The following is a 24,018-nucleotide window of genomic DNA, read 5'->3' as shown; positions in this document are numbered from 1 at the left end:
AAATATTGATCAGTATGACAATTTATTTCACAAAATACCTACCGAAATAGCGTCAGATTTAACACCGAAATCGAGTTTTATTTCACCAAAAAATAAGGCCCTTACTCATCATATACTGTATCTTTTATTTGTGCTATTCTTATCCAGTGAAACTTGGGTTTGATAATCTGTTCCCTAGGCGTGATATATACTGTTCAAGCTTTTTATCAAGAAGATCCATTTCAATGTCAAACATGGATTGTTTTTAAAATACAATGTGACACAATTACTTTTAGATGAACATTTTGATTTTTCAAAGTGATTTTAGTATGTGTACATATTTTATTCAATATTTATGTGCTGTAATTATTACGTAACCACAGTATCAATACCATTAAGTGTTCATCAATACGATTTATGTGATTTGATAAGATTCCTCAGACCAAGTGTGTGTTTTAAGATTGAATGAGGCTGATGATGCCCAATAAAAAGTGGGCGAAAGATGTACCTTTAAAATTCTAATAATTTCTATGTGCATTTGACCACACAACAGTGGAATAAATTGTATTGAATAGGTGGTACTATAAATTACTCCTTGTGTAAACTTAATGATAAATTCTTAGCAGTCAGACAATATATGCACGATTATAATCATAGTTTTACTGACATAGAACAAGATATGGAAATCCTCAAGATGGTAAATAAAGGACCCCTTCTTAATATAACAGAAAACTGCTTTATACTACATTTGGATCAGTATTTCAATTCAAACTACAACCTTAATGACATTGCAGAGAAGCCCAATATTTTATTTGACCTTATTAATACGATATTTTTAGAAACGTTAAGTCAACAAATCGGAATTCGTTTTTTCATTCCATTCATGGTACTTTCCTGGAGCAACTACCCCTATTGCCGCATTCCTCGGCCCCGCCTTAAAACATCCCCGTCTTTCTTTCCCCTCCCTTCTCTCTCTCTCCGTTCAGTGTCACAGGCGTCATGAACACGCTGTTGAGGGGTCTACACATCAGGAACTGGTTCAGCATACACAAAGCTTTTCAGTTGTCCCCAGAGGTAAAAATCCAGGGGCTTTAAATCTGGTGATCTAGGAGGCCATGCAACAGGGCCTCCGCGTCCTATCCAGTGCCTGGGGAATATGTTCTTGAGGTGTCGGCGAACTGTAATGCGGAAGTGGGGTGGTGCTCCATCATGCAGAAACCACATAACCTGTCTTATTGCCAAAGGCACATGCTCAAGCAATCCAGGCAGAGCATTCTGCTGGAAGTCTAGGTTCATTCCTCCGTTGAGGCGTTGTGTAATAATAACTGGCCCAGGTATATGGTCGCCAGGAATCCCTACCCAAACATTGATGCTGAACCGATGCTAGTGAGACGCTTCAACCATTCCCCGGGGATTTTCTGTAGCCCACAGATGATGATTATGCAGATTGACGATGCCATTTCTGGTAAAGGTTGCTTCATCGGTAAAGAGGACTGACGACAGAAATCCCATAACTGTGATGGCCTGGTGCAAAAACCATTGACAAAATCCTTCCCTAGAGGAAAATCCTCTGCTGATAAACCTTGCACTCGTTGCAGGTGATAGGGATAATAGCGGTTCACATAATCGTAGTCTGGCTTACACCATGTTGGCAGGCCACTTGCCTGGAGCTTGTACTAGGGTTCGTCTCAATGTCATGTAGAACCTGTTCTTCCAGATCTAGTGTACGCACAGTCCACCGCTTCCCTGTACGTTCAGCTGTCTGAAAGGACCCATGATCACGCAAATGCCCAAAAATGGCTTGAAATATTGTGTGATGTGGGTGGTGTCTGTGAGGGTACTTGTTTTGGTATAGCCGTGCTGCCTCTCGACCGTTTCCATTGGCTTGGCAGTACACAAACATCTCGGCTTGTTCCCAACGTGAATACCAGGCCATTTTGCTTCAGACAGTACGCTGCTTCAGTCGTACTATCTGTAACAGAAGAAACACACTGCAAGTAGTCGGAGAAAATTTCATTCGTCAGTGCCATCTACCGTCGCAATGATGCATTTCCGGACACATGTTCATAGGACATTTTTTCCTCCATTTCCAGTCAGGAATAAGTCCCTGCAGTTTGTTGGTTTTATTAAAGATCACCCTGTATTAGGGACAAGTGATATCACATTCCTAACAGAAACAGTCGCCACAGAAAGAATAGAGCGGGAAGGAAACTATAGTAAACATGCCCTGGCACAAAAGGGAAATGAGGGCTGACCTTCAGGCAGAGTATCGATATATCACAAACCAACAACAGGAACAACCATCAGGAGCCACCTTGTATTCATAGAAAAAGATACAGTATATTTATCATGCATATACTGTCGTCTGCAGGAAAAAGCAACTGAAGTAATAGAAAAGATAATGACCATAGTCTCCAAAATGGTCCAAAGTAAGGTAGCAGTAATCGCTGACGATTTCAACTGCAGAATAGTCCGCCCTGACCACAAATGTAACACTGTGCTCGAGACCATGCAAGAGGAAGGTTTCACTCTAGTCAACAAACCAGAACTAAAGACATGCATGGCACACAACGGCTCTAGTGCAATAGACCTTGTGTTCTACAGAGTGTGACGTTGTGAGTACAAATACTTTAAATATTTTGTGGTGTGGTAGGTAGTGGAAGGTGGTAGTAAAAGGATGGACGTGACAAATAAAAGTAATATTAATTATCGTAGATAAATAGAATAGTCCAAACAAGCAAGTATCAAAAAAAAAAAAAAAACACGTAGCACAGAAAAGTGGACAGTAAATTAAGACACTAGTCTGATCAGTTTGGTAGCGCAAGCAAACATGGGCGAAACGAGGTAAGGTATTCAGTGAAAACGATGCACACCTTCACAAAATGCGTGGCCAGCTTATAACCACCTCTCCATTAAAATAAGTATTCAGAATGAAATCGTTGTGAATAAGCAGAGTTTGCAAAGAAGCGTTACGCTGAGATCATTCCAGAAGTATACGTGGTAAGAATAAGTACAAGTTGACAAGGAGTTTTGAATTAGGGAGGGACAGTAATCAGGAAGATACAATCAGTTAAATTTCCATAATGCACATGTATTATAGAAACAGAAAAAAGGATCACAAGAACAAGGTTACAATTATTAACTGAATAAGCGACTATATTCACTTGTATACAATCGAAATAGAAATTGTAACGCCATAAGAATAGGCCACAGATTGAAGCGGAAAAGAAAGAAAATTATCAATACTAGGCTGGTACGCCACAGTATGCATGGGGATCTGATACAAAAAAAGATTGACTAGAATCAAATGTCAAGTTCCCTATCAATGTGCACCACACTATATCAAAAAGGAATTCTAAAATTTACCAAGGCCACTGTACAATATGCAAAACCCCCAGAATAGGATAAAAGGAAGAATAAAGGAGGAGAAAATTATGTCCGAGGGCTGGCGAAGGGAAAGAAAAAGGTACAGCCTGCGAATAAATTCAGAAAAGTAGTAAGCTCACTCCCAAAAACCAGGCGTAGAAGAGAGTTCCAAGAATGTCACAGATACGACTGTCAGTTCTTGCGTCTATTCACGAAGTTAGTTACCAATTTTTAGATGGAGAATAAAATTTGGAAAATTGAAATATGAACTTGAGAATGAACATACAGGTCTATAATGTTGTCTTGTAGCCACAACAAGAGTAGTGTTACATTTTCAGCCGGAATGGCATGTTAGAGAAAGCAAATAGTTTTCCAGAATTGAGAAGTAGAAAGCACAAAGAGATTAATATCGCTCACCCAGCCAGCGGTCGTAGGTTTAGATCTTGAGTTGCAAAGAAAGTAAAACATCGCATACGGACCAACCGTATATGCGAATGGACTCCTCCCTCCACACAGTTCGTTGCAAAAAGTCTGACCGCCTGTTCAAGGCCAGAGCGAGCCTTTTATATCGTAAAAGTAGAGTCCAGAAAGTACCTGAGCGCAAGGTGACGTAGACAAGCAGCGGCAGAGGGGAGGGGACGGAGGGCGAGCAATTGTGAAGCACACAGTGGGCTGAGTGAGCGAACGGAACACACGCAGAGGTAAGAGCAGAAGTAGAGCAGTTGAAAAGGTAGACATGACGTAGGGGAGCATGTTACATACTCCCAGCAGCCGGAGAAATCCGAAGGATTGGATGCTGGCGCGACGAAGGTCCATCGATGCTCCGGAGAGGTGCCATCTCAGGAACATGGAGAGAGTCGTCGTAGATAAAGCGAGAACAACAAAAAAAGGCAGGCATAAGTAGCGGTAATGAGAAAATAAGAGGGGGGGGGGAGGGAAGAACAGGAGTAGGAGAAGGGGAAACGATCCAGATCGAATAAAATATGTGAGGAAGAGAAGAAGGAAGGATATACAAAAATATAATATAAGTGGCCTTAGGGTAAAAAAGGTAAAGTATTAACATTTCTGCGAAATATAAATATATGGGACCATTTACAATAAAAGATTACAAACATGGTTTCCCATAAATAAACAGAAATACAAGTGCCATATGGGAATTTTTTTTTTATGGGAGAGTCGGACAAAAGGCATGAAGTGTGCGGAGGGTGTATGGCTGGGTGAGCAAAAAAAGTAAACATTAATAAGCAGAAAGAAAGAAAAAGGGAAGGGAAGCACATGTGAACAAACGCAAGAAGAGAATAAAAACAACAAAGGGTATACTGACAAAAGAAAGAGAGAGAAAAAAATATATATATATCTCCAATCCCTAAGCCATGCCAAAGGATTAAGCAGAAAACTTTTTCAAGTGAGAAAAGTGATCCTTCCGATTGTCAAGAGATTGCAATAGAGCAGTAACGGGGGAAGGTAAAGAAAGAATATGGAAAGGCCCAAGCCAACGAGGAGAAAGCTTGGCAGACAAGTGTTGAGAAGAGTAACTAACAGTGTGGTTTTTAAGCAAAACTAAGTCCAAAGGTTTGAAGGAGGGGGTACAAACCCGGGAATTATAAGTTTTCTTATGGAGATCTCTAGCCTGAAACAGCTTCTGGAGGGCATCTTGCAAATGATCATTTGTAAGAAGATGAGAAGGTGTGTCCAACAGAGAGGACAAATTCCAAGTCAAGGAAAGAGGTGTGTGAAGTTCACGTCCTAAAAATAATTTGGCAGGAGTATAAGAAGTAGAATTATTGACGGTAGCGTTTAATGCTAAGGCAAAATAGGGGAGTTCAGCATCCCAAGTATTGTGATCATGGGAATGGAAGATAGACAAAAAAGATTTTAAATTATGATGATAGCGCTCAACAATATTGGCTTGGGGGTGGTATGGAGAAATGTTAACTTTCTTAATACCGTGAGAAAAGCAATAGTTGTAAGAAAGTTTATAAGTGAAAATAGTGGCATTATCAGAAAATAAAAATTTTGGAAAACCGGCAATAGGGAAAATTTGGGTAGACAATAAATTAATAAGTATTTGAGAAGAAATATTACGTAAAGGACGAAGAATGAGGAATTTAGAAAAACCATCAAGCAAAGTGAAAATATAAGAATTAGACTTTGAAGATTTTACAAGAGGTCCGACAATGTCAAGGTAAAATTTCTCAGCAGGGTATGTGGCAGGAGATGCAGCATAATTTCCATAAGGTTGATGGTTAAGGGGTTTATGTTTTTGACAAAAGTCACATAAGTGTACCCAGGAATAAACATCTTTCCTCATCTGGGGCCAAAAAAATTGAGAGGCAAGGTGAGCATAGGTTTTTGTCATACCAAAATGACCCCCAACAGGGGAACCATGGAAATATTGAAAAATCATGGACCATAAACTAGAAGGGAGAACAAGACGAGGGGTGGCCCATGGGGTAGGTTTGAAGATTAGAAGCTGATTTTGTAGACAGAAAGGGCCAGAACAGTCAGGAGAAGAAAGATCATGAGCAATTTTTTGGCAATAGGGATCAAGTTTTTGGTGATTGACACAGGATTGAGAAGAAAGAGGAAAATTATTAAGAGAAGAAATCGAAGTAACAGAATTAATAGGAAGTTGGCTAAGTTCAGAAACATGAGATAGATTATCATCAAAAAGACGAGATAAGGTGTCTGCAACAGAATTATGATATCCAAATGCAAACTTGAGGGAAAATTTGAAGTGAGATAGGCGAAGCATCTATCGACCAGTACGTCCGATTTTAGGGGCGTTATACAATAACCAGGAAAGAGCTTGATTGTCAGTGCTTACTAAAAATTCACGGGGATCAAGGTTCTCAGCAAAATGTTCGATGGAAAGAATGAAGGCAACAGGTAGAGTCTGATCATTTTTAGTCTGTTGCAGGACAGCACCGATGGCAACATCAGAAGCGTTGGTAGAAAGTTCAAACTTTAAATCAAAATCGGGAATTTGCAAGAGGGGAGCCTGAAATAGTTTAGATTTTAACGTTTGTTGGAGCGAGGTTCAGTGAAATTTAATGCCTTTCCGTTTAAGAAGGGAGGAGGGTTCAATGCATTGAAAAGTTGACGAACAGAGGGAGTAGCATAAAACTGAACAATGGAAATTAACTCCAACATTGTGAGCAATATTTAGTACATCATTGTAGGTAGTGATAGAATCTAAATAGTCATGTGCCGTTTCAGCAGGTAGTTGATGACGGCAAATGAACTCAGTACTTAGTTTGAAACGTATCTCGTAAGGCAGAAAATAATTGTGAATGGCATTTCTTAATTCATACCAGGTAGAAAAATGAGACATATTATCCAGCCAAAATTTTGAAAAAAAGCCCGTAGTTGTAGCAGATAACAAACCAAGCAATTGGGGAAAGGAAGCTAAATTAAGATTCAAAAATTTACGAGCAGGGAAAAGCCAAATAGACTACGGGGATCAGTAGCTAATAACTGCGGAACCTGGAGTAAAGATTGTTTCACAGTATGAACATTGAGTGAGCTGTCAACAGCGTTAAGTTGGGGTATGGATGGAGAGGAATGGGGACATGGATTTGGTGACATGGCGTGCTGGTGAAAAAATGGGGAAGATTTATGATCAGAAGTCAGGTTGTCAGATGTAGGAGTAGAAAGATATGTAAAGGAACTCGGAGGACTAGAAATAGAAAAGGAAATTAAATCAGCCACGGGAGGGTTAGGCAAAGAGAGATTATGATAAGAAGAAGGAGGTGGTGATGAAGTCGTATCTTCGCCCAAGGGAAAATTATCAGAAAAGCATGCCATATTAGAAGGAACATTAAAAAAATAAATAAAATGTAACTATAAAGAGAAGAAAAGATACTCTGCTACCATTTGTGACGTTGTGAGTACAAATACTTTAAATATTTTGTGGTGTGTTAGGTAGTGGAAGGTGGTAGTAAAAGGATGGACGTGACGAATAAAAGTAATGTTAATTATCGTAGATAAATAGAATACTCCAAATAAGCAAGTATCCAAAAAAAAAAAAAAACACGTAGCACAGAAAAGTGGACAGTAAATTAAGACACTAGTCTGATCAGTTTGGTAGCGCAAGCAAACATGGGCGAAACGAGGTAAGGTATTCAGTGAAAACGATGCACACCTTCACAAAATGCGTGGCCAGCTTATAACCACCTCTCCATTAAAATAAGTATTCAGAATGAAATCGTTGTGAATAAGCAGAGTTTGCAAAGAAGCGTTACGCTGAGATCATTCCAGAAGTATACGTGGTAAGAATAAGTACAAGTTGACAAGGAGTTTTCGTCGCCATAAGACCTATCTGTGTCGGTGCGACGTAAAGCCCATAGCAAGAAGACAAGGAGTTTTGAATTAGGGAGGGACAGTAATCAGGAAGATACAATCAGTTAAATTTCCATAATGCACATGTATTATAGAAACAGAAAAAAGGATCACAAGAACAAGGTTACAATTATTAATTGAATAAGCGACTATATTCACTTGTATACAATCGAAATAGAAATTGTAACGCCATAAGAATAGGCCACAGATTGAAGCGGAAAAGAAAGAAAATTATCAATACTAGGCTGGTACGCCACAGTATGCATGGGGATCTGATACAAAAAAAGATTGACTAGAATCAAATGTCAAGTTCCCTATCAATGTGCACCACACTATATCAAAAAGGAATTCTAAAATTTACCAAGGCCACTGTACAATATGCAAAACCCCCAGAATAGGATAAAAGGAAGAATAAAGGAGGAGAAAATTATGTCCGAGGGCTGGCGAAGGGAAAGAAAAAGGTACAGCCTGCGAATAAATTCAGAATAGTAGTAAGCTCACTCCCAAAAACCAGGCGTAGAAGAGAGTTCCAAGAATGTCACAGATACGACTGTCAGTTCTTGCGCCTATTCACGAAGTTAGTTACCAATTTTTAGATGGAGAATAAAATTTGGAAAATTGAAATATGGACTTGAGAATGAACATACAGGTCTATAATGTTGTCTTGTAGCTACAAGAAGAGTATTGTTACATTTCCAGCCGGAATGGCATATTAGGGAAAGCAAATAGTTTTTCAGAATTGAGAAGTAGAAAGCACAAAGAGATTAATATCGCTCACCCAGCCAGCGGTGGTAGGTTCAGATCTTGAGTTGCAGAGAAAGTAAAACATTGCATTCGGACCAGCCGTATATGCGAATGATGGACTCCTCCCTCCACACAGTTCGTTGCAAAAAGTCCGACCGCCTGTTCGAGGCCAGAGCGAGCCTTTTATATCGTAAAAGTAGAGTCCAGAAAGTACCAGAGTGCAAGGTGATGTAGACAAGCAGCGGCAGAGGGGAGGGGACGAAGGGCGAGCAGTTGTGAAGAGCACAGTGGGCTGAGTGAGCGAACGGAACACACGCAGAGGTAAGAGCAGAAGTAGAGCAGTTGAAAAGGTAGACATGACGTAGGGGAGCATGTTACTAGAGGCACCACTATCATAGCACAAAAGCAAAAGGGAGCATGGAAATCGGGAGACACACTCCTAAGAAAACATATTCCGATCACAACAGAGTTTCTCCTTAATTGGGAAGACGACAAACAGACAAGGTTGCCAAAAATATCAGGACAAATTGACCTAGAAATTCTGAACAGCGCAATAGCGGACATAGACAGTGCAGAGGAAGAGATAGATAAAGGTGATCTAAACAAGGCATCAGACAAGATAACTGAATTACTTAAAAGAGCCATAGTACCAGCCAGGAAGAAATACGGAAAAACCTGGTTTGATACCGAATGCTACAAGGAGACAAGAAAAATTCTGACCCTTCTACTCGAAACGAAAGAAAGCCTATCCCAAGAGGCACTCCAGACGTATGCAGTGGCCCGCAGATCATACAAACAGCTAATCATGAGAAAACGGAACAAACACACTGAAGAAGAAGGAAAGAAGATGGCAATGGAGGCAGCATATGACCCCTTCTTAGCTCTCAGGCAAAGAAAATGCAAACAGCTGAATGTGGTGCCAATGGAAACTTGGGAGAGACACTTTCAAGAACTTCTCAACAAAAACAAAGTAAAAGAAAATGCCACATCCACTCCACCTGGGACTAATACAAGAACGGAAACAACAGTAACAACAACGGAAGTTGAAAATGCAGCAGCAAACCTCAAAAAACAAAAAGCAACAGGCCAGATGGTATATTTAATGAACACTTACAGCAGTCAATAATGTACCAGTTGGTAAACAGATGGACAGCCCTATTTAATATACGCTTGGAAACAGGAGACATCCCTACAAGTTGGAAGGTATCCACAAATCAATCTACTCTTTAACGTTATGACATTGGACATACCAAAAGCAGTACAAAATCCAGACATCTCTATGTATGCAGATGATATGGTAGTTTGAGCAACAGACTCAGGAACACTACAGGGGGCAATCACCGAACTAGAGAACTGGGCAAAGGAGAATGAATTTCATATAAATGAAACAAAAACTGTGCAAATGATATTTCAGAAGGTGGGGGGGGATTACTGGAAAGGACTATCTAGTTCTGAACAACAAAGAACTAGAAGTAGTAAACCATTTCAAGTACCTAGGTGTTACACTGCAACCTTCAGGATGCAATTTCACTGCACACACCAAAGACAGAGCAGTAGCAGCAATTAAAGCCAACTATGAAATTAGAAACCTAACAAACCTCTCATTGGAAAAAGCTAAAATATTCAAGGCAAAAATCATACCAATACTGACATATGCAATATCAATCACCTAGCAGCAACTAACAAAGAGGGACATAAAATTAATGGAATCAGTGAAAGCGAGATTCCTGAAAGCAGCATTAGGGACTTCAAAGTATGCATCATCAAGACTTATATACGAACTAGCCAGCGATACTTTCCTCATCGAAGACTTAAAAACGTCCCTACTCCCCTCCATTAGACCAGCAGAAGACATGCTCGGTGAGAGAAAACGCAAAAGAGAAGAAATGTGGATCGAATTCTATAGTACAGATGCAATTATTGTCAGAGGCTGGACCAAACCCAACCAGAGCTGCGAAGCGCCATCACAAGACTCGCTATTCACTGATTTCACCACACACTGTGTAAAACAAAACACTTCCATGAACCAAACAGTCAGTGCATATGCAACTTATGTCACAAATCGTGTGAAAGATATCACTTCACGTACTGCAAAAATTGAACTAAGATCATTGAATGAGTACAGTAAGGAGATCTGACTCTCTAAAACTTCATGTACATTCGTGTGCTGTTATTATATTATCATAAATTGCTCTTGGTACTTCTCACTTATAAGTCAGAATATTGTCCAATATATACTTGGCAGAAATTTCCAATGTACTCTGAAGATACCTCATCCATTAGTCCCATATATATGGGTGATTCTTCTGTACAAATGGCATGATTGAAATGGAAGCAGCCTCTCAGTGTCGTAAAAGCCATCATCAGTCTCGATGTTTCTTCTACCTCAACTTGCCAGTATTCAGAGTTATACCCAGTCTCACGGGGTATAACATGGAACCCATGCCGAGGGTTACAGGTGAAGACCTTAACAGCGCATCTTAGGCAGAGAAGGAAACCTTCGGAATGGTGAAGATGGTGGATGAGGCAACCTATCCTCTGTTGGGAAAATTAGATAAGGAAACCACTGCCTTGTGGAGAAGAGGGATCATCAAAGGCTAAGGGAGTAAACCCCAAAATAAAATCCTCAGATGCATTAGGCTAAGCAGGTCAGCAGATGAGTAAATTTGTACTAGCTTTCAACTATAATACTAGCCTTGGATGAAAGTTCAGAAATGGAATTGACAAGTCTCTGGCTACAGTTGCACAGTATGATGGTAATGCTGATGTTCGTGCAAGTGTTAGATCAGAGAACAAAACCCGATTTGGAACAATAAATATTTTAACAATGAATGGGAAGGAAAATGAATTGATTGACCTAATGTAGAGACGAAAACTCGACATCCTGGGATGCCTTGTACTGGATGGGTAACAAACAGTAAAGAGAAACAAAATGGAGTGGGATTTATAGTGAATCAGAATGTTGAACCAATAGCTGAAATTGAGTATGTAAATGAATGAATTCTAATAATGCACATGTAAACAAGGAACTACTGAAGATAGTACAGGTGTATGCTCCACAGACAGGATGTAGTGTGGAAGAAAAAGATGATTTCCTCAATGAACTGGAAACACACATTGTTGGAGGTGGGATCATGGTAATGGGGGATCTGAATGCCCATGTGGGAACTGATAGAATGGGATGCGAGAATGTTCTGGGCCCACATGGGTATGGCGATAGAAATGAAGATGGAGAGAAACTCTTGGAATTTTGTATCAGAAATAACCTGATAATAAAGAACACATTGTTTGTGAAGAGGAAGAGCCATAAGATCAGTCGATATAATTGGGATGGACAGTATGGGACACTTATTGATTTTATAACAACAGACCGAGAACGGGGAAGATACGTCATGAATACGAAGATAATTCCCAGTGAAAGTATGGAAGGTGATCATAGATTGTGGAATTAAAACAAGTAGAAACCAAAGATCAGGATTTGGGAATTGGAGGAGGAAGATAAAAGAATGGCATTCCAAGATTGTATAAAAAGTTGCCTAACACAGAAATAAGAAGTGGAGAAGAAGAGTGGGATAATTTAAGACAGACATTTGTGGAAGCAGCAATTGAGGTATGCAGGAAAACAAAAGCAAAGGTTAAGGGAAAGGACACACGGTGGTGGACAGGCAAAATAAAAAAGAAATAAAAGAAAGGAACAGGGTGAAGAAAGAAATGGATAAGGAAAAGCAAAAATCATATCAGAGGGATGAGAATAAGATACAAAGGTTACATGCGGAATACAAAAGATTGAAACTACAAATAGAGAGGAGTATCAAATAAGAAAAGGAAAAATGTTGGGGAGAGTTTACAAACAAAATTGAGCAGGATCGTCGAGGAAATCAGAAACTATTATACAGAGTAATAAAATCAAAAAGAAAAATCAAGGCACTAAAGAGAGAAGATGGATTCATAGTACATGACAAAAAGGGTCTTCAGAAGGTGATGGCAAAATATTTTGAATAACTTTGTAATGAGGATGACTGGTTGGAGGAAGGAGGAGATAAGAAAATGGAAATAATAGATGGAGAAAAAGAAAAGAACCCGATAACATGGTTGGAACTTGAAAGGGCAGTGAAAGCAATGACCAAAGATAAAGCAACTGGAAAAGACAAATTCAATGCTGATATAATTAACACGTTTAGTACCTGCTTCTGAGTGGGACACTTGAATGCCTGGACCAGGCATTTTCATGCCCGGCCCTCTTAACGTGCATTACTTAATAAAATTTACTATTACTCCTGAACTATAAATGTTAGAAACATGATACTTTGTGCTAACCTCTATTAAATATTTAGGGTGTGATATCTGGTATCACAGGTTCCAGAAGCTGCCTCTGTGGATCAGTGGTAGAGTGTCGGCCTCCGGATCCCAAGATAGCGGATTCAAACCCGGCAGAGGTAGTCGGATTTTTGAAGGGCGGAAAAAAGTCCATTCGACACTCCATGTCGTACGATATTGGCATGTAAAAGATCTCTGGTGACACATTTGGTGTTTACCCAACAAAATTAATTAAATCTCAGCCATAGACGCCCAAGAGAGTTTCGGTTTACTCGGTCTGTCATCTAGTGGGCCTAGAGTAAAACGGAACGTCAAAATTGATGAGCAGACAGCCAGATGGCATCAACTTGATATGTCTGCACACCGTAGCTGAGGCCATACGATTATTATTATTATTATTATTATTATTATTATTATTATTATTATTATTATTATTACAGGTTCCAGAATACGTCTAATTTTATACAGCCTATCTGTACTTTTGGCATCATGTTGTGACATACGGACTAGAAACACTGGTAACTAATATGAGACAAGATAGTAAGATCCAAGCAGGAGAAATGAAATTTTTAAGAACATCGGTTAAAAAGAGAAGAAGAGATAGAATCCAAAATATTAAAATCAGAGAAGAGCTAAATATAGAACCGTTAGTACAGACGATACAGAAAGCAAGACGGAGATGGTTCGGACATGTAAAAGGAATGGGTAGCAAGAAGGGAATTAGAAAGAGAAGTTAAGGGAAAGAGACCAGTTGGAAGACAGAAGAAGGTGGATGGATCAGATTTGGAAGGATATTACAGAAGCTGGATTGGATGTGGCGGAAGTAATGGAGCAGGAAAAGTGGAAGGACAGGAAGGAGTGGACGATGCTTGTTAACCACACCCGGGCTATGGAGTGGGACGTTGTTGTTGTTGATGATGATGATGATGATTTCTCACTATTGTCATTTAAAGCCTCTAGTTGGGTTTGCACTTCTGTATTGTTGACTCTCCAGATCACTATGTCATCTGCAAACAACAGTATTTTCATATCCTCTCCATATCTTGCCCGTGTTTTCTTTAGAATTTCATCCATCCACTATAAACATAAGTGGAGACAGTACACTTCCCCAGTGGTACGTAAAGCCAATAACATTATTAATAGGCCTACACTTCCCTGTCCTAGTCCTGTTTGGTTTCTAAATCATTCTGTTCTCCCCACTGGAGTCTGGACACAACTGGGACCATTCTTATTCATTGCTTTCTCTAGTTCCCTTGATTGCCTTGCACATCCTTTTCTTTCCCAGGGTTTTCCATACCTTTTCTCGATTAACACTATTGTATGCCTTCTCTAGGTCAAGAAATAACATCACCAGATCTTTTCCATATTTCCACTGTTTCTCAGTCAATAATTGCATGGTAAATATAGGGTCTATGGTTTGTCTGCCCTGTCAATCCATACTGCTGCTGTTCTAAATTTCCTTCCACCCTTCCTCTCATCCTCATTTCTATTATTCTCTCCAATATTTTGGCTACTTACGGCAAGACTGTAATTCCTCGATAATTGTCACATAGCTTCCTGTGACCTTTCTTAAATACTGGTATTATTGCACCTTTACATCAATCATCAGGTACTTGATTTTTCATACATAAACATCTTAGCAGCCTATATAACCAATGTAGACCAAAAGGTCCTGCTGCCTTTATCATTTCCACACACATTTCATTCATCCCTGCTTCTTTTCTTGTTTTAATTTATTTCACAGCCATTTCCACCTCTGTCATTGCAATATCACTCTCCATTTCTGGATCATCCTGATTTACCACTATGCTCTCTTCTGCATCATTGCTCACATTCACGAGTTTATTGAAATAGTCTTTCCACGCATTCTTTTTCTCCTCTGGGTCTGTTGTTACATTTCCACTCTCTTCCTTGAGTTGTTTTGTGTATATTTTTTCATCAATCCATAAAACATGCTTTTCCAACTCTTGTATGAATCTCTCCCAACAATTTTTTTCTTTTCCTCATTTACCACTTTTTTACACTTGCTTTTAATTTCCAGATGCATAATCTTATCTTCTTCTTTCCTATCTCTATTCAGTTCTTCCCATGCTTTCTTCTTTTGTTTAACAACCTCCATCACCTTTTCATTCCACCACGATGTCTTCTTTTGCTTCACTCTCACCGATGTTCTCCCCCAAATCTTCTCTGCGCAACGTACAAACATGTTTTTAAATTTGGTCAATTTTTCTTCTGTACTTTCTTTTTCTGATATAGGGATGTGCTGTTTTAATTCCTCCCGAGTTATTTTATCTTTTAATTTCCGTACTTTTAATTTCTTCTGTCTTATTTCTTTTACTCTCACAATTTTACCTATTTTCAATTTTGCTTCCTCTACTCTCTGGTCTCCATCAATCTCCTCGCCTGGTAGTGCTGTCACATCCATGAACTGTTCATGATTTATTTTCTCAACTAAAAAATAACTGTTTTTGTCCTTTCACCCCAACCCCAGCCATATCTAGTGATCTTTCTATTCTGCTGTAGATTTCATTGAGGTCTTCCGCTCATAACCCTGAGCCAGGGCCCTTACCACATGCTACACACCGGTTCAGTGTGTTCTGGGACTCACATAGGCAGGGGCGCCACTTCCTGGGCAGGGCTGCGTCTGAAGAAGGTCCCTGGGCTGCTACCTGCAATACTTGAAATATGCACACAGTAATTTTCAGTCTGTCTGCAAGGCAGTATCAGTATGGTGTGACAGATCTATGATAGCTCTCTCCCTGATCAACTGACTGTCAAGACATCACTGCTGATTTAAACCATGATTGATCTGCTGCAGCAGTATAAACACAAATCCATAACTCTCCTTCAACTACTCACTTGCATAGCACTCTTCATACAACGTATTATATGCTATAATTAAAATCTTATCTGTGAAATGTTATTCCAGGAATATTTTTGTTTTGCCTATTTGTGCAACGACACACAAGTTACCCTCTTTTATATTCCAGTTTCATAGAATGTTATGATAGAAAAGTCTCGTAATTGCTATCTGTTCAGCTTATTCACTTTAATGAGGTATGATGGATTAGTCTGTCAAGAACAACTCTCCTTTGCATACCTCCCTGTGATCACGCTCTCCATTTACTTCTCTGTCATTGTACTTAACTCTCACCGAGCTCGATAGCTGCAGTCGCTTAAGTGCGGCCAGTATCCAGTATTTGGGAGATAGTAGATTCCGAACCCCACTGTCGGCAGCCCTGAAAATGGATTTCCGTGGTTTCCCATTTTCATACCAGGCAAATGCTGGGGCTGTACCTTAATTAAGGCCACGGCCGCTTCCTTCCCACTCCTAGCCCTTTCCTGTCCTATCGTTGCCATAAGACTTATCTGTGTCGGTGCGACGTAAAGAAACTAGCAAAAAAAAATGTTTAACATCAATTGGAGATAAAGTATATGCATGTTAATATCACCTACCTACCTTCCTTAGTTAGTACTTAACTCTCTCAGAGCTCCAACACAGTTTCCTGTAATCTTTGTTCCCTAAATTCTGTTATAAATATCTTTGGCAATAAACATATTTCTTTTATGCTACAGCTCTTGCCAGTGATCGGTTACTGATTTTACAAATTTTCTCTGAAGTATTTTTCAGGTTTGGAAGAAGCAGTATTTCGCAATATCAGCGCTTGCAAACAGTTTGCTCAAACTGTCCGTACAGCGTTTGGCCCCAATGGCATGAACAAAATGGTTATCAATCACTTAGAAAAGTTGTTTGTTACCAATGATGCTGCTACAATCATCAAAGAACTTGAGGTAGAACATCCAGCTGCAAAGTTGATGATCTTTGCTGCTCAGATGCAAGAAGAGGAGATTGGTGATGGAACAAATTTTGTAATCATCTTGTCTGGAGCACTTCTTGAGGCAGCTGAAGACTTGCTCAGAATGGTTTGTAAATATATTTACTACATTTTTAAGAAAATTATACAGAATTTTGATTTTTAAGTTATTTGATTTCATATGAACATCCTTAGATTCCTGGAAAGTTGTCAAAATGGAAATACTATGTAAAGGTGTGAAACATATGTGACAATCACCAGGAAATGACACCGTAGGTGAGAATTTTTTTTTGTGTTTATATTTCGGTAGTGCATAACATAATGGCAGTTTTCTTGAAAACCAGCTGTCCTTCGCTTGAAAATGAATCATTTGCTGTATGTTTTAAGTTGTTGGACACAATTTACTGAATTTTGAGAAAATCAGTTTCAAATTTGGGTATTCCGATTCAAGAAAATTGTTAATCTTTAAGGCAGTTCGGCTGTTTGATAGGGTATATGGATACCAATATGAGGTATTAAAATAATTTTTGTAAATATTTGTTTTATTCACAGGAAATTAAAAAGGCCTGCCTGTTGGCCATTATCGTTAAGGCGTGAAGTCTATGATCTGACACTGATTAACCGGTTTGAGTCCTGTTGGTTGAAAAAAATTCACTATCATAGTGTTCGCCAGCAGGGTGGTGGTATACAATTTCTGTAACCGTTACTTCAGCGGTTACACAAACACAGTTAAAGGGAGGAAAGTAAATCAAATCACAAGGCACCTTAAACACTATATACACCATAATAATCTAATGAACTGCAGCAAAAACTGCTCAAGTAAAAATCAGTGAGGGCAACTTGTTGATAAAAAACAAGGAATGTTGAACGGTACTGGGACCCTACCAAAGGGCATGGAGATGTTTAGGTTGCGGTTTTAGGACAAATCAACGGTGATCTTTGATTTTAAAAAAATATTATTTACAACATAGACTTTACAGAATAAATTACGAACAAGTTCAGCAATGCGGAAAATACCAATACACAGTTTGTAAAATACAAATTACATGTTCTTTGAGACAAACAAATTAGATGTTCCTTGACAGGAGCTTCCTATAAGTTCAAAGAGTCAAGCGAATACCGTACATCTAATTAACCAAGTCGTACAATACAAGCCTGAAGGTAAGAAGAAACACAATATGCTATTACAATTTAGAATGAAGTTAGAGGACCTTTCCTAAACTTCTGTTTAATCTGTGTGATACTTTAATGAAAATTAGATGCAAATTAAAACGGGACTGAAAACAACCGTGCTTACCCTTAGGCAGCCCATGCTGAAAGCGAGGAGTCGCTGACGACCTCAAAACTCCGGCAGATGGTCAACCAAAGACAGACAAACTTAAGACAGACCACGAAATGCTGTCTAGCTCCCTTTAAAAAGGGAACCCTGGCCCTGGAGTAGCCAATCAGAACGCAGGAGCTTGCCCAGATTCACCAATCACAACTCTTTCTTCGGTCACGATGTTTAAACCCCTTTCTCGAACACATACGATCGTGAATCTTCCATTTCCAGAATAGTAAGAACATACTTCTAGAATGCATAACTAACAAAGGCCAACACACCCTGTTCTAAAAGTCCGCGTCACAAACTTTCTGGACTGTTCCAGTTAATATAGAAATATAATCTAGTAGTTACAAACAACATACATTACCAAAAATATTTTTTACGCTGTACAGGTTAGGTAGCTGAATGGAAAACAAATGAAATATTATAGCACAACGCTCCAGATCATACAGTAAGTACTACTTAAACAGATTTAAAAATAAAATCTTCTACAAACACTTTCCACCTCCAGGAGATTCTACACCTGTGTCATCTTCCCTCCCCCCCCCCCAAAGTCGACCATTAACGTAATACTACTGGTGGGGCGAAAGGCAATCACTTCAGGAAACTTGCTCACCATAGTCCAGATTAGTAAAGATACATGAGTCACCTCACTAACAACCATGATTATGTTTCAGTTGAGCTACCAACAATAAACAAAAACAAACCATCACTACACCAAAGGTCCTTTCAGTAGCCTGGAGTTTACGACTTACCTATAAGTACCATGTAAATGTCCACGTGGATAATCATATTACACTTCAAAATGCCTTTCGAACCTTGTAAATTTCTTTGACTATTTCAACTCTGTCCACAGAAAGGATGTACACTCATTCCTTCTGCCCATTGTCAGTAATCCGGAACCTTTTCGTTTTCTTGTAAGAGAGCATTCAAGGCCTCCTTCTTGGCAAGTTTACGGACTAAGTCTATGTTGCACCACTTTTCACACCAATCATAGGATCGAAGTTACACAGCTAGGCCACAGGTTCTTGCCGATGATGTGGCTGCCGACACGGCCGTTTGTCAACAGCCTTCATTCAAGTTCAGTCCAAATCATGTAGCTAGGTAAGTTGCACCAAATAAGCAGATGGGTGAGACACCGTCCAGTCAGACTGCCTCCATTAGGACATTTGACACGGGATTGTGGTGCCGGATGCTTGTGCCCCAGGTATACAGTGTGCCTCCCAACTTGGCACTTTAGGTTGCCGTCAGAAGAGGTTGGTCACTGCAGCCACTGTAACACAAACCAACACACAGCAGACAGGGGAAAACTTGAGGCAAAACTATGCTGCCGGGCTCTAAGATCTTGGAGAAAAACAGTTTTCAAGGAGGGTTAGAGGTCGTTCTTATAATTCACTGAAATGCATGGAGTCACCCATTGGGTGGCTTAATGAGTATGCAGTAGGGGGGGCCCCCCCTCGCACAACAGGGACATTAGGGCACCTAGCCCCAGGGTACGCACTATCTATAATCCATACTTTGACAAGTTTACGGTGGGGGTGAAAGGAAACTACAGGAGTTTACCCTAAGCCTGAAAAGTTAGGGGAATAAATTCCAATCAGTGACCCTAAACGAAAACCTACCTGAAGTATTTACCTACACAATTACTTAAAACTACCGGTACCTTACAACAAACTTATTACCTTAGAACTAAACTCTTATAAATACCTTATAGGAACTTATCATTACCTTACAACTAAAATCTTACAAACAGCTTACAAGAAACTTATCATTACCTTACATCTAAAGTTTTATAAATAGCTTACAACTGAATCTACATGGTCACCAACAATGGTATTTACCCCTTCCTACACGACTTAAGGTACCTTCACCTGGGAGAGGTGGACCCTGCTGATCCTTTTCCTTTCGGGATCGCTCACCAATAATGACACCGGGGTAAGGAACTTTAAGATGGTGCAGGAACTTGAAATCTGGGGGCCAACTTACTGATAACATGGTCCGCAGCACTACTGATGGGGTGCGTTTTAATAAACACCTGGTCACCCACAGACAGATTGTGCGGCCTTCGCCCGTGGTTGTAATTACGCTGGACCTTAGCGTAATAAACCTTTAAGTTCTTTCGTGCACGGTGCCAATTAGTTCGGATCTTTTCTGGGCTGGCATCGTCAGGCAGAAGATCATTGACCACAGATTAGATAGTGGAGGATTAGGAGTAAAGGACAACATTAATGAAGCAGGGCTTTGCTTGTGGCTTTCATGGATGGCAGTGTTAAATGCAAACGACAACCAATTTAGTGATGAATCCCACTTGGAGTGGTCAGTGGAGTGATGAGCGATGAATGATGAGGGCAGATCGCAGGTTACGATTCACTCTCTCAGCATAATTTGGCCTCGGGTAATACGTGGTAGTGGTTACATGAGCAATGGATAAATCAAAACAGAAATTCCAGAACTGAACAGAAGTAAAGGCTCTTGCATTATCACTCATCAGAAATTGACAGGGTCCAAAAGAAGCAACTAAGTGTTTCAAGGATGAGACGGTGGTGTCGGTGTTAGCCATACGAGTGGGGAACAGCCACATAAAACGCGAAAAGGCGTCAACACACACAAGTATGAAACGATGGCCGTTCCGTGATCTCGGGAAAGGGCCGATGTAGTCAATGAACAATCTCTCCATTGGATGAGAAGCTTGCTCGGAAGACAAGAGACCTAGACGAGTATTCGGGTCAGGTTTACTGATGTTACAAGTCTTACAGGATTTGACAAGGGTACAGATCTCGCTACCCATGGATTTCCAAATGAAATGCGTATGAATTTTCTCTCTCGTCTTGAAAACACCCAGATGACACCCCCCCCTCCCTCTGGGGATTCATGAAAATACTTGGAAAGAGCCGGGACCAGCTTAGTTGGGACTACAATTTCGGGGTCTCTGCAACTGCGAGCAAGACAACACAAGACACCATTCTTAAGGACATACGGCTTAACATGTTCACCGGAGTTAATCCTGTCGATAATAGCTTTTAACTCGGCGTCATCCTCCTGATGTTTGGTTATATTTTTGAAAAGGAAGAGAGAGTCGGTGAGAACTACATTCACAAAGGCTGATACTTGTTCGGGAGAGGGGTTTCCAGGCTCTGATTGAGGGTCAGAGCTGCCTGGATAGAACATCCTACTGAGGCCATCAGCCACAACGTTTTCCGTGCCACGAATGTGGCGAGCTAGAAATTGGAAGGCTGAGATGCGCGCTGCCCAATGCACAAGACGACTGGTCCTTCGCGGCTTGGCTAGTACCCAACTCAATGCCTGATTATCAGTCTCAAGATTGAAAGGGAGATGTTCCAGATACATTCTGAAGCGTTCTAAAGAGAAGACAACAGCTGGGGCTTCCAACTCATAAATGGAATAATTTTTTTCAGCAGGATTAAGGGCATGGGAGGCATAAGAAATAGGACGACGCCCCTCTTGAAATTCCTGAAGGAGAACACCGGATATGCCTGAGGAAGAGGCGTTAGTCTGAAGGATGAAGCATTTAGAAAAGTCTGGCATAGCCAGTACAGGAGTGTTACATAAGGCGGATTTCAAGTCCCTGAAGGCTTCATGTTGGGCATCACCCCACACAAATTTGGCATCCTTTCGTCTCAAGGCATTTAATGGGGCTGCCCATTCAGCAAAATTGGGAATGAATTTACGAAAAAGATTAACCATGCCAATGAATCTGGCTACAGCCTTGACGTCCTTTGGCGTGGGAAAATTCTGGGTGGCGGCAGTATGAGACTGATCGATTGAGACACCCTTCCCCAACACAATATGGCCTAAGGACATCTGGGGTTGTGCGAAAGAAACCTTGGTGCCCTTGAGGGTTAGTCCTGCTTTACGCAGTCTTTCAAGCACTTCTTTGAGATGGACAAGGTGTTCCTCAAAGGTTTCGCTAAAGATCACCAAATCGTCAAGGTAATTATAAACAAACTTGAACTTAATGTCACATAAAACATAATCCAGTAACCGAGTAAGGACAGCAGCTCTAGTAGCAAGCACGAATGGCACACGCTCAAATTCATATAGGTTCCAATCGGTCGCAAAAGCTGTGAGGTACTTTGATTCTTCGGCAAGAGGTATCTGGTAATAGGCCTGATTTAAATCGAAGGTGGTAAACATTTTTGCACTAGCAAACCAAGAAAAACAAGAGTGCAAATCAGGAAGGGGAACAGATTGGAGCACCACGTATGGTTCAACATCCGATAGTCCACTACAGGACGATAACCACCTTGCAGTTTAGGGACCAGAAACATGGGAGAAGAATAGGCTGACTTAGAAGGGCATATCACTCCATCAGTGAGCATTTGATCAATAATAGCCTTAAGGGCTTTCATTTTGGGAAGTGAAAGCCGATACGGAGGAGAGTGAACAGGTATGTTATCCGTGACTTCAATTTTGTATTTTAAGACTTTGGTGACACCTAACTTGTCGGTAAATACATCAGGGAACTTATCGCAGAGTTTCCTAAGTTGATTGGCCTGCTCTTTGGATGAACGATTAAAATCAAAAGCTTTGGGTTCGTCAGAATCTTCCGGCGTTAATGTGACAAGGCAGAATAGGGGAGCGATTACACAGCTCAAAGATTCTTGCAGAAAATTTAAAATGGAATCTGTTGAACTGCAGGTCCACTAGTACTGTCATGTGAAATCACGGACTCTATAATCTTGACATCTAGGGATCCTACAATGTTCAGGGAGTTGGAATTAGCAGTATGGCAGGTTAAGGACACAGGTTCCAATGTAGGTAACTTGCAAACAGTTTTCAGCGAATTGTACCAGGTCTCACTCATCAAGTTGACATTACTCCCAGAGTCTAGTAACACACAGACAGGTTCATTATTTACCTCTGTGCATAAGTACAGTAATTTACAAGAAGGTATGGCAGAAATCCTACAAGATTGCAAGAAATGAGCACCAGAGTCAGACTGGGAGCAGTCATTAGCCTCAGAATTAAATCGTCCTCCAAGGTACAGTCATGATTGACAAAACATGCTTGGGGTGTACCATCAGAACTGGCGGTTAGTCATCTAGAACTACTATTGCCCTGGTGTCCAGAGCCTGAAGTGTTACGTGGGCACTGCCTAGAGAAGTGCCTAGTTGACCCACAGTTACGGCAAGAAGTATTGGTGGAAGAGTCTCTACCCATGGCAGGTTTTGCATTGCGTAAGGCCCCAACCTTAGGGCAGTCCCGCTTGAGATGAGAGCAGAGGACCCACAATTGAAGCATGAACGAGGATTTTGCGAGTTGGAAGCAGGAGAAGGGGCGGTTTTAAAATCCTGAGAAGAGGGCATGCTCATAGAAGGTGGGGCTAATGCAAGGTGTAACTGGTCGGCATATCGAACGCCTTCTGCAGAAACTGTAACGGCTTTCAACTGGGCGAACGTTGCTGGTCGTGGTGAAAGAGCAAGATATTATCTGTAGTTTGGGGCGAGACCTTCAATAATGTTGGCCACCATTTGTGCCTCTGAATAGTGGAGCCGGAAAATCCTAGTCTGGAGCGTAATATCTTGAACATATTCACATAATGACTCGTTGAGATGTTGCACTCTGAAATAGTGCTTCTGCACTACTGCAGACAAGGCACGAGAAGGAATGAAAGATTCAAGCACATGTGCATGAAATTGATCTACAGTCCATCTTTCGGAAATGGCCCTGACAATATGCTCAGCAAGAGCTTCAGATACATGCGGGTATAGTATTTGAAATACGTGGTCGTTGCTGAGATTGTACACTGTTGCCTGATCCTTGAACTCAATTAAGAACTGAAGGAAGGAAATAACCTCATCAACGGAGTTAGCTGAAAATTTAGACACTCCCTTAAACACAGTAGTCAACCGGTGAGGTAGGTTAGAGAAAATCTGGGGGAAAACGGGTGTAGGAGGTGCCTGGGAAGGCTTAGAGTGGTTCAGCAGGGTTACTGAGGCCTCGTACCTTTGATTCAGGCGCCCTTGCGAAAAGGATGGAGTACAGAAGGTTAGGTTAGGACTAGCATTAGCCTTACATGTTATGGGCGCAGATAATCTCATTTGTGAAAAGTTCTCGCTAATCTGAGAGACCATCGGTGCATTAACCGCTTGTGTAGGGGTTATGCAACCT

General features: G+C 40.6%; 1 protein-coding gene across 1 annotated transcript in view; it reads left to right on the top strand.

The window, feature by feature from the left end:
- The window catches only part of CCT8 (chaperonin containing TCP1 subunit 8), a 155,408-nt gene that overhangs the window by 27,599 nt on the left and 103,791 nt on the right, over positions 1–24,018 (top strand). The window contains exon 2 of the mRNA XM_067142589.2: positions 16,369–16,671. Coding sequence (XP_066998690.1) covers positions 16,369–16,671 — 303 coding nt within the window. The remainder of the gene's footprint in view (positions 1–16,368; positions 16,672–24,018) is intronic.

Source organism: Anabrus simplex, chromosome 3 (assembly GCF_040414725.1).
Source record: "Anabrus simplex isolate iqAnaSimp1 chromosome 3, ASM4041472v1, whole genome shotgun sequence".
Lineage (NCBI taxonomy): Eukaryota > Metazoa > Arthropoda > Insecta > Orthoptera > Tettigoniidae > Anabrus > Anabrus simplex.
Note: the sequence above shows the minus strand (reverse complement) of the source record. Positions and strands in the feature narration are given on the sequence as shown.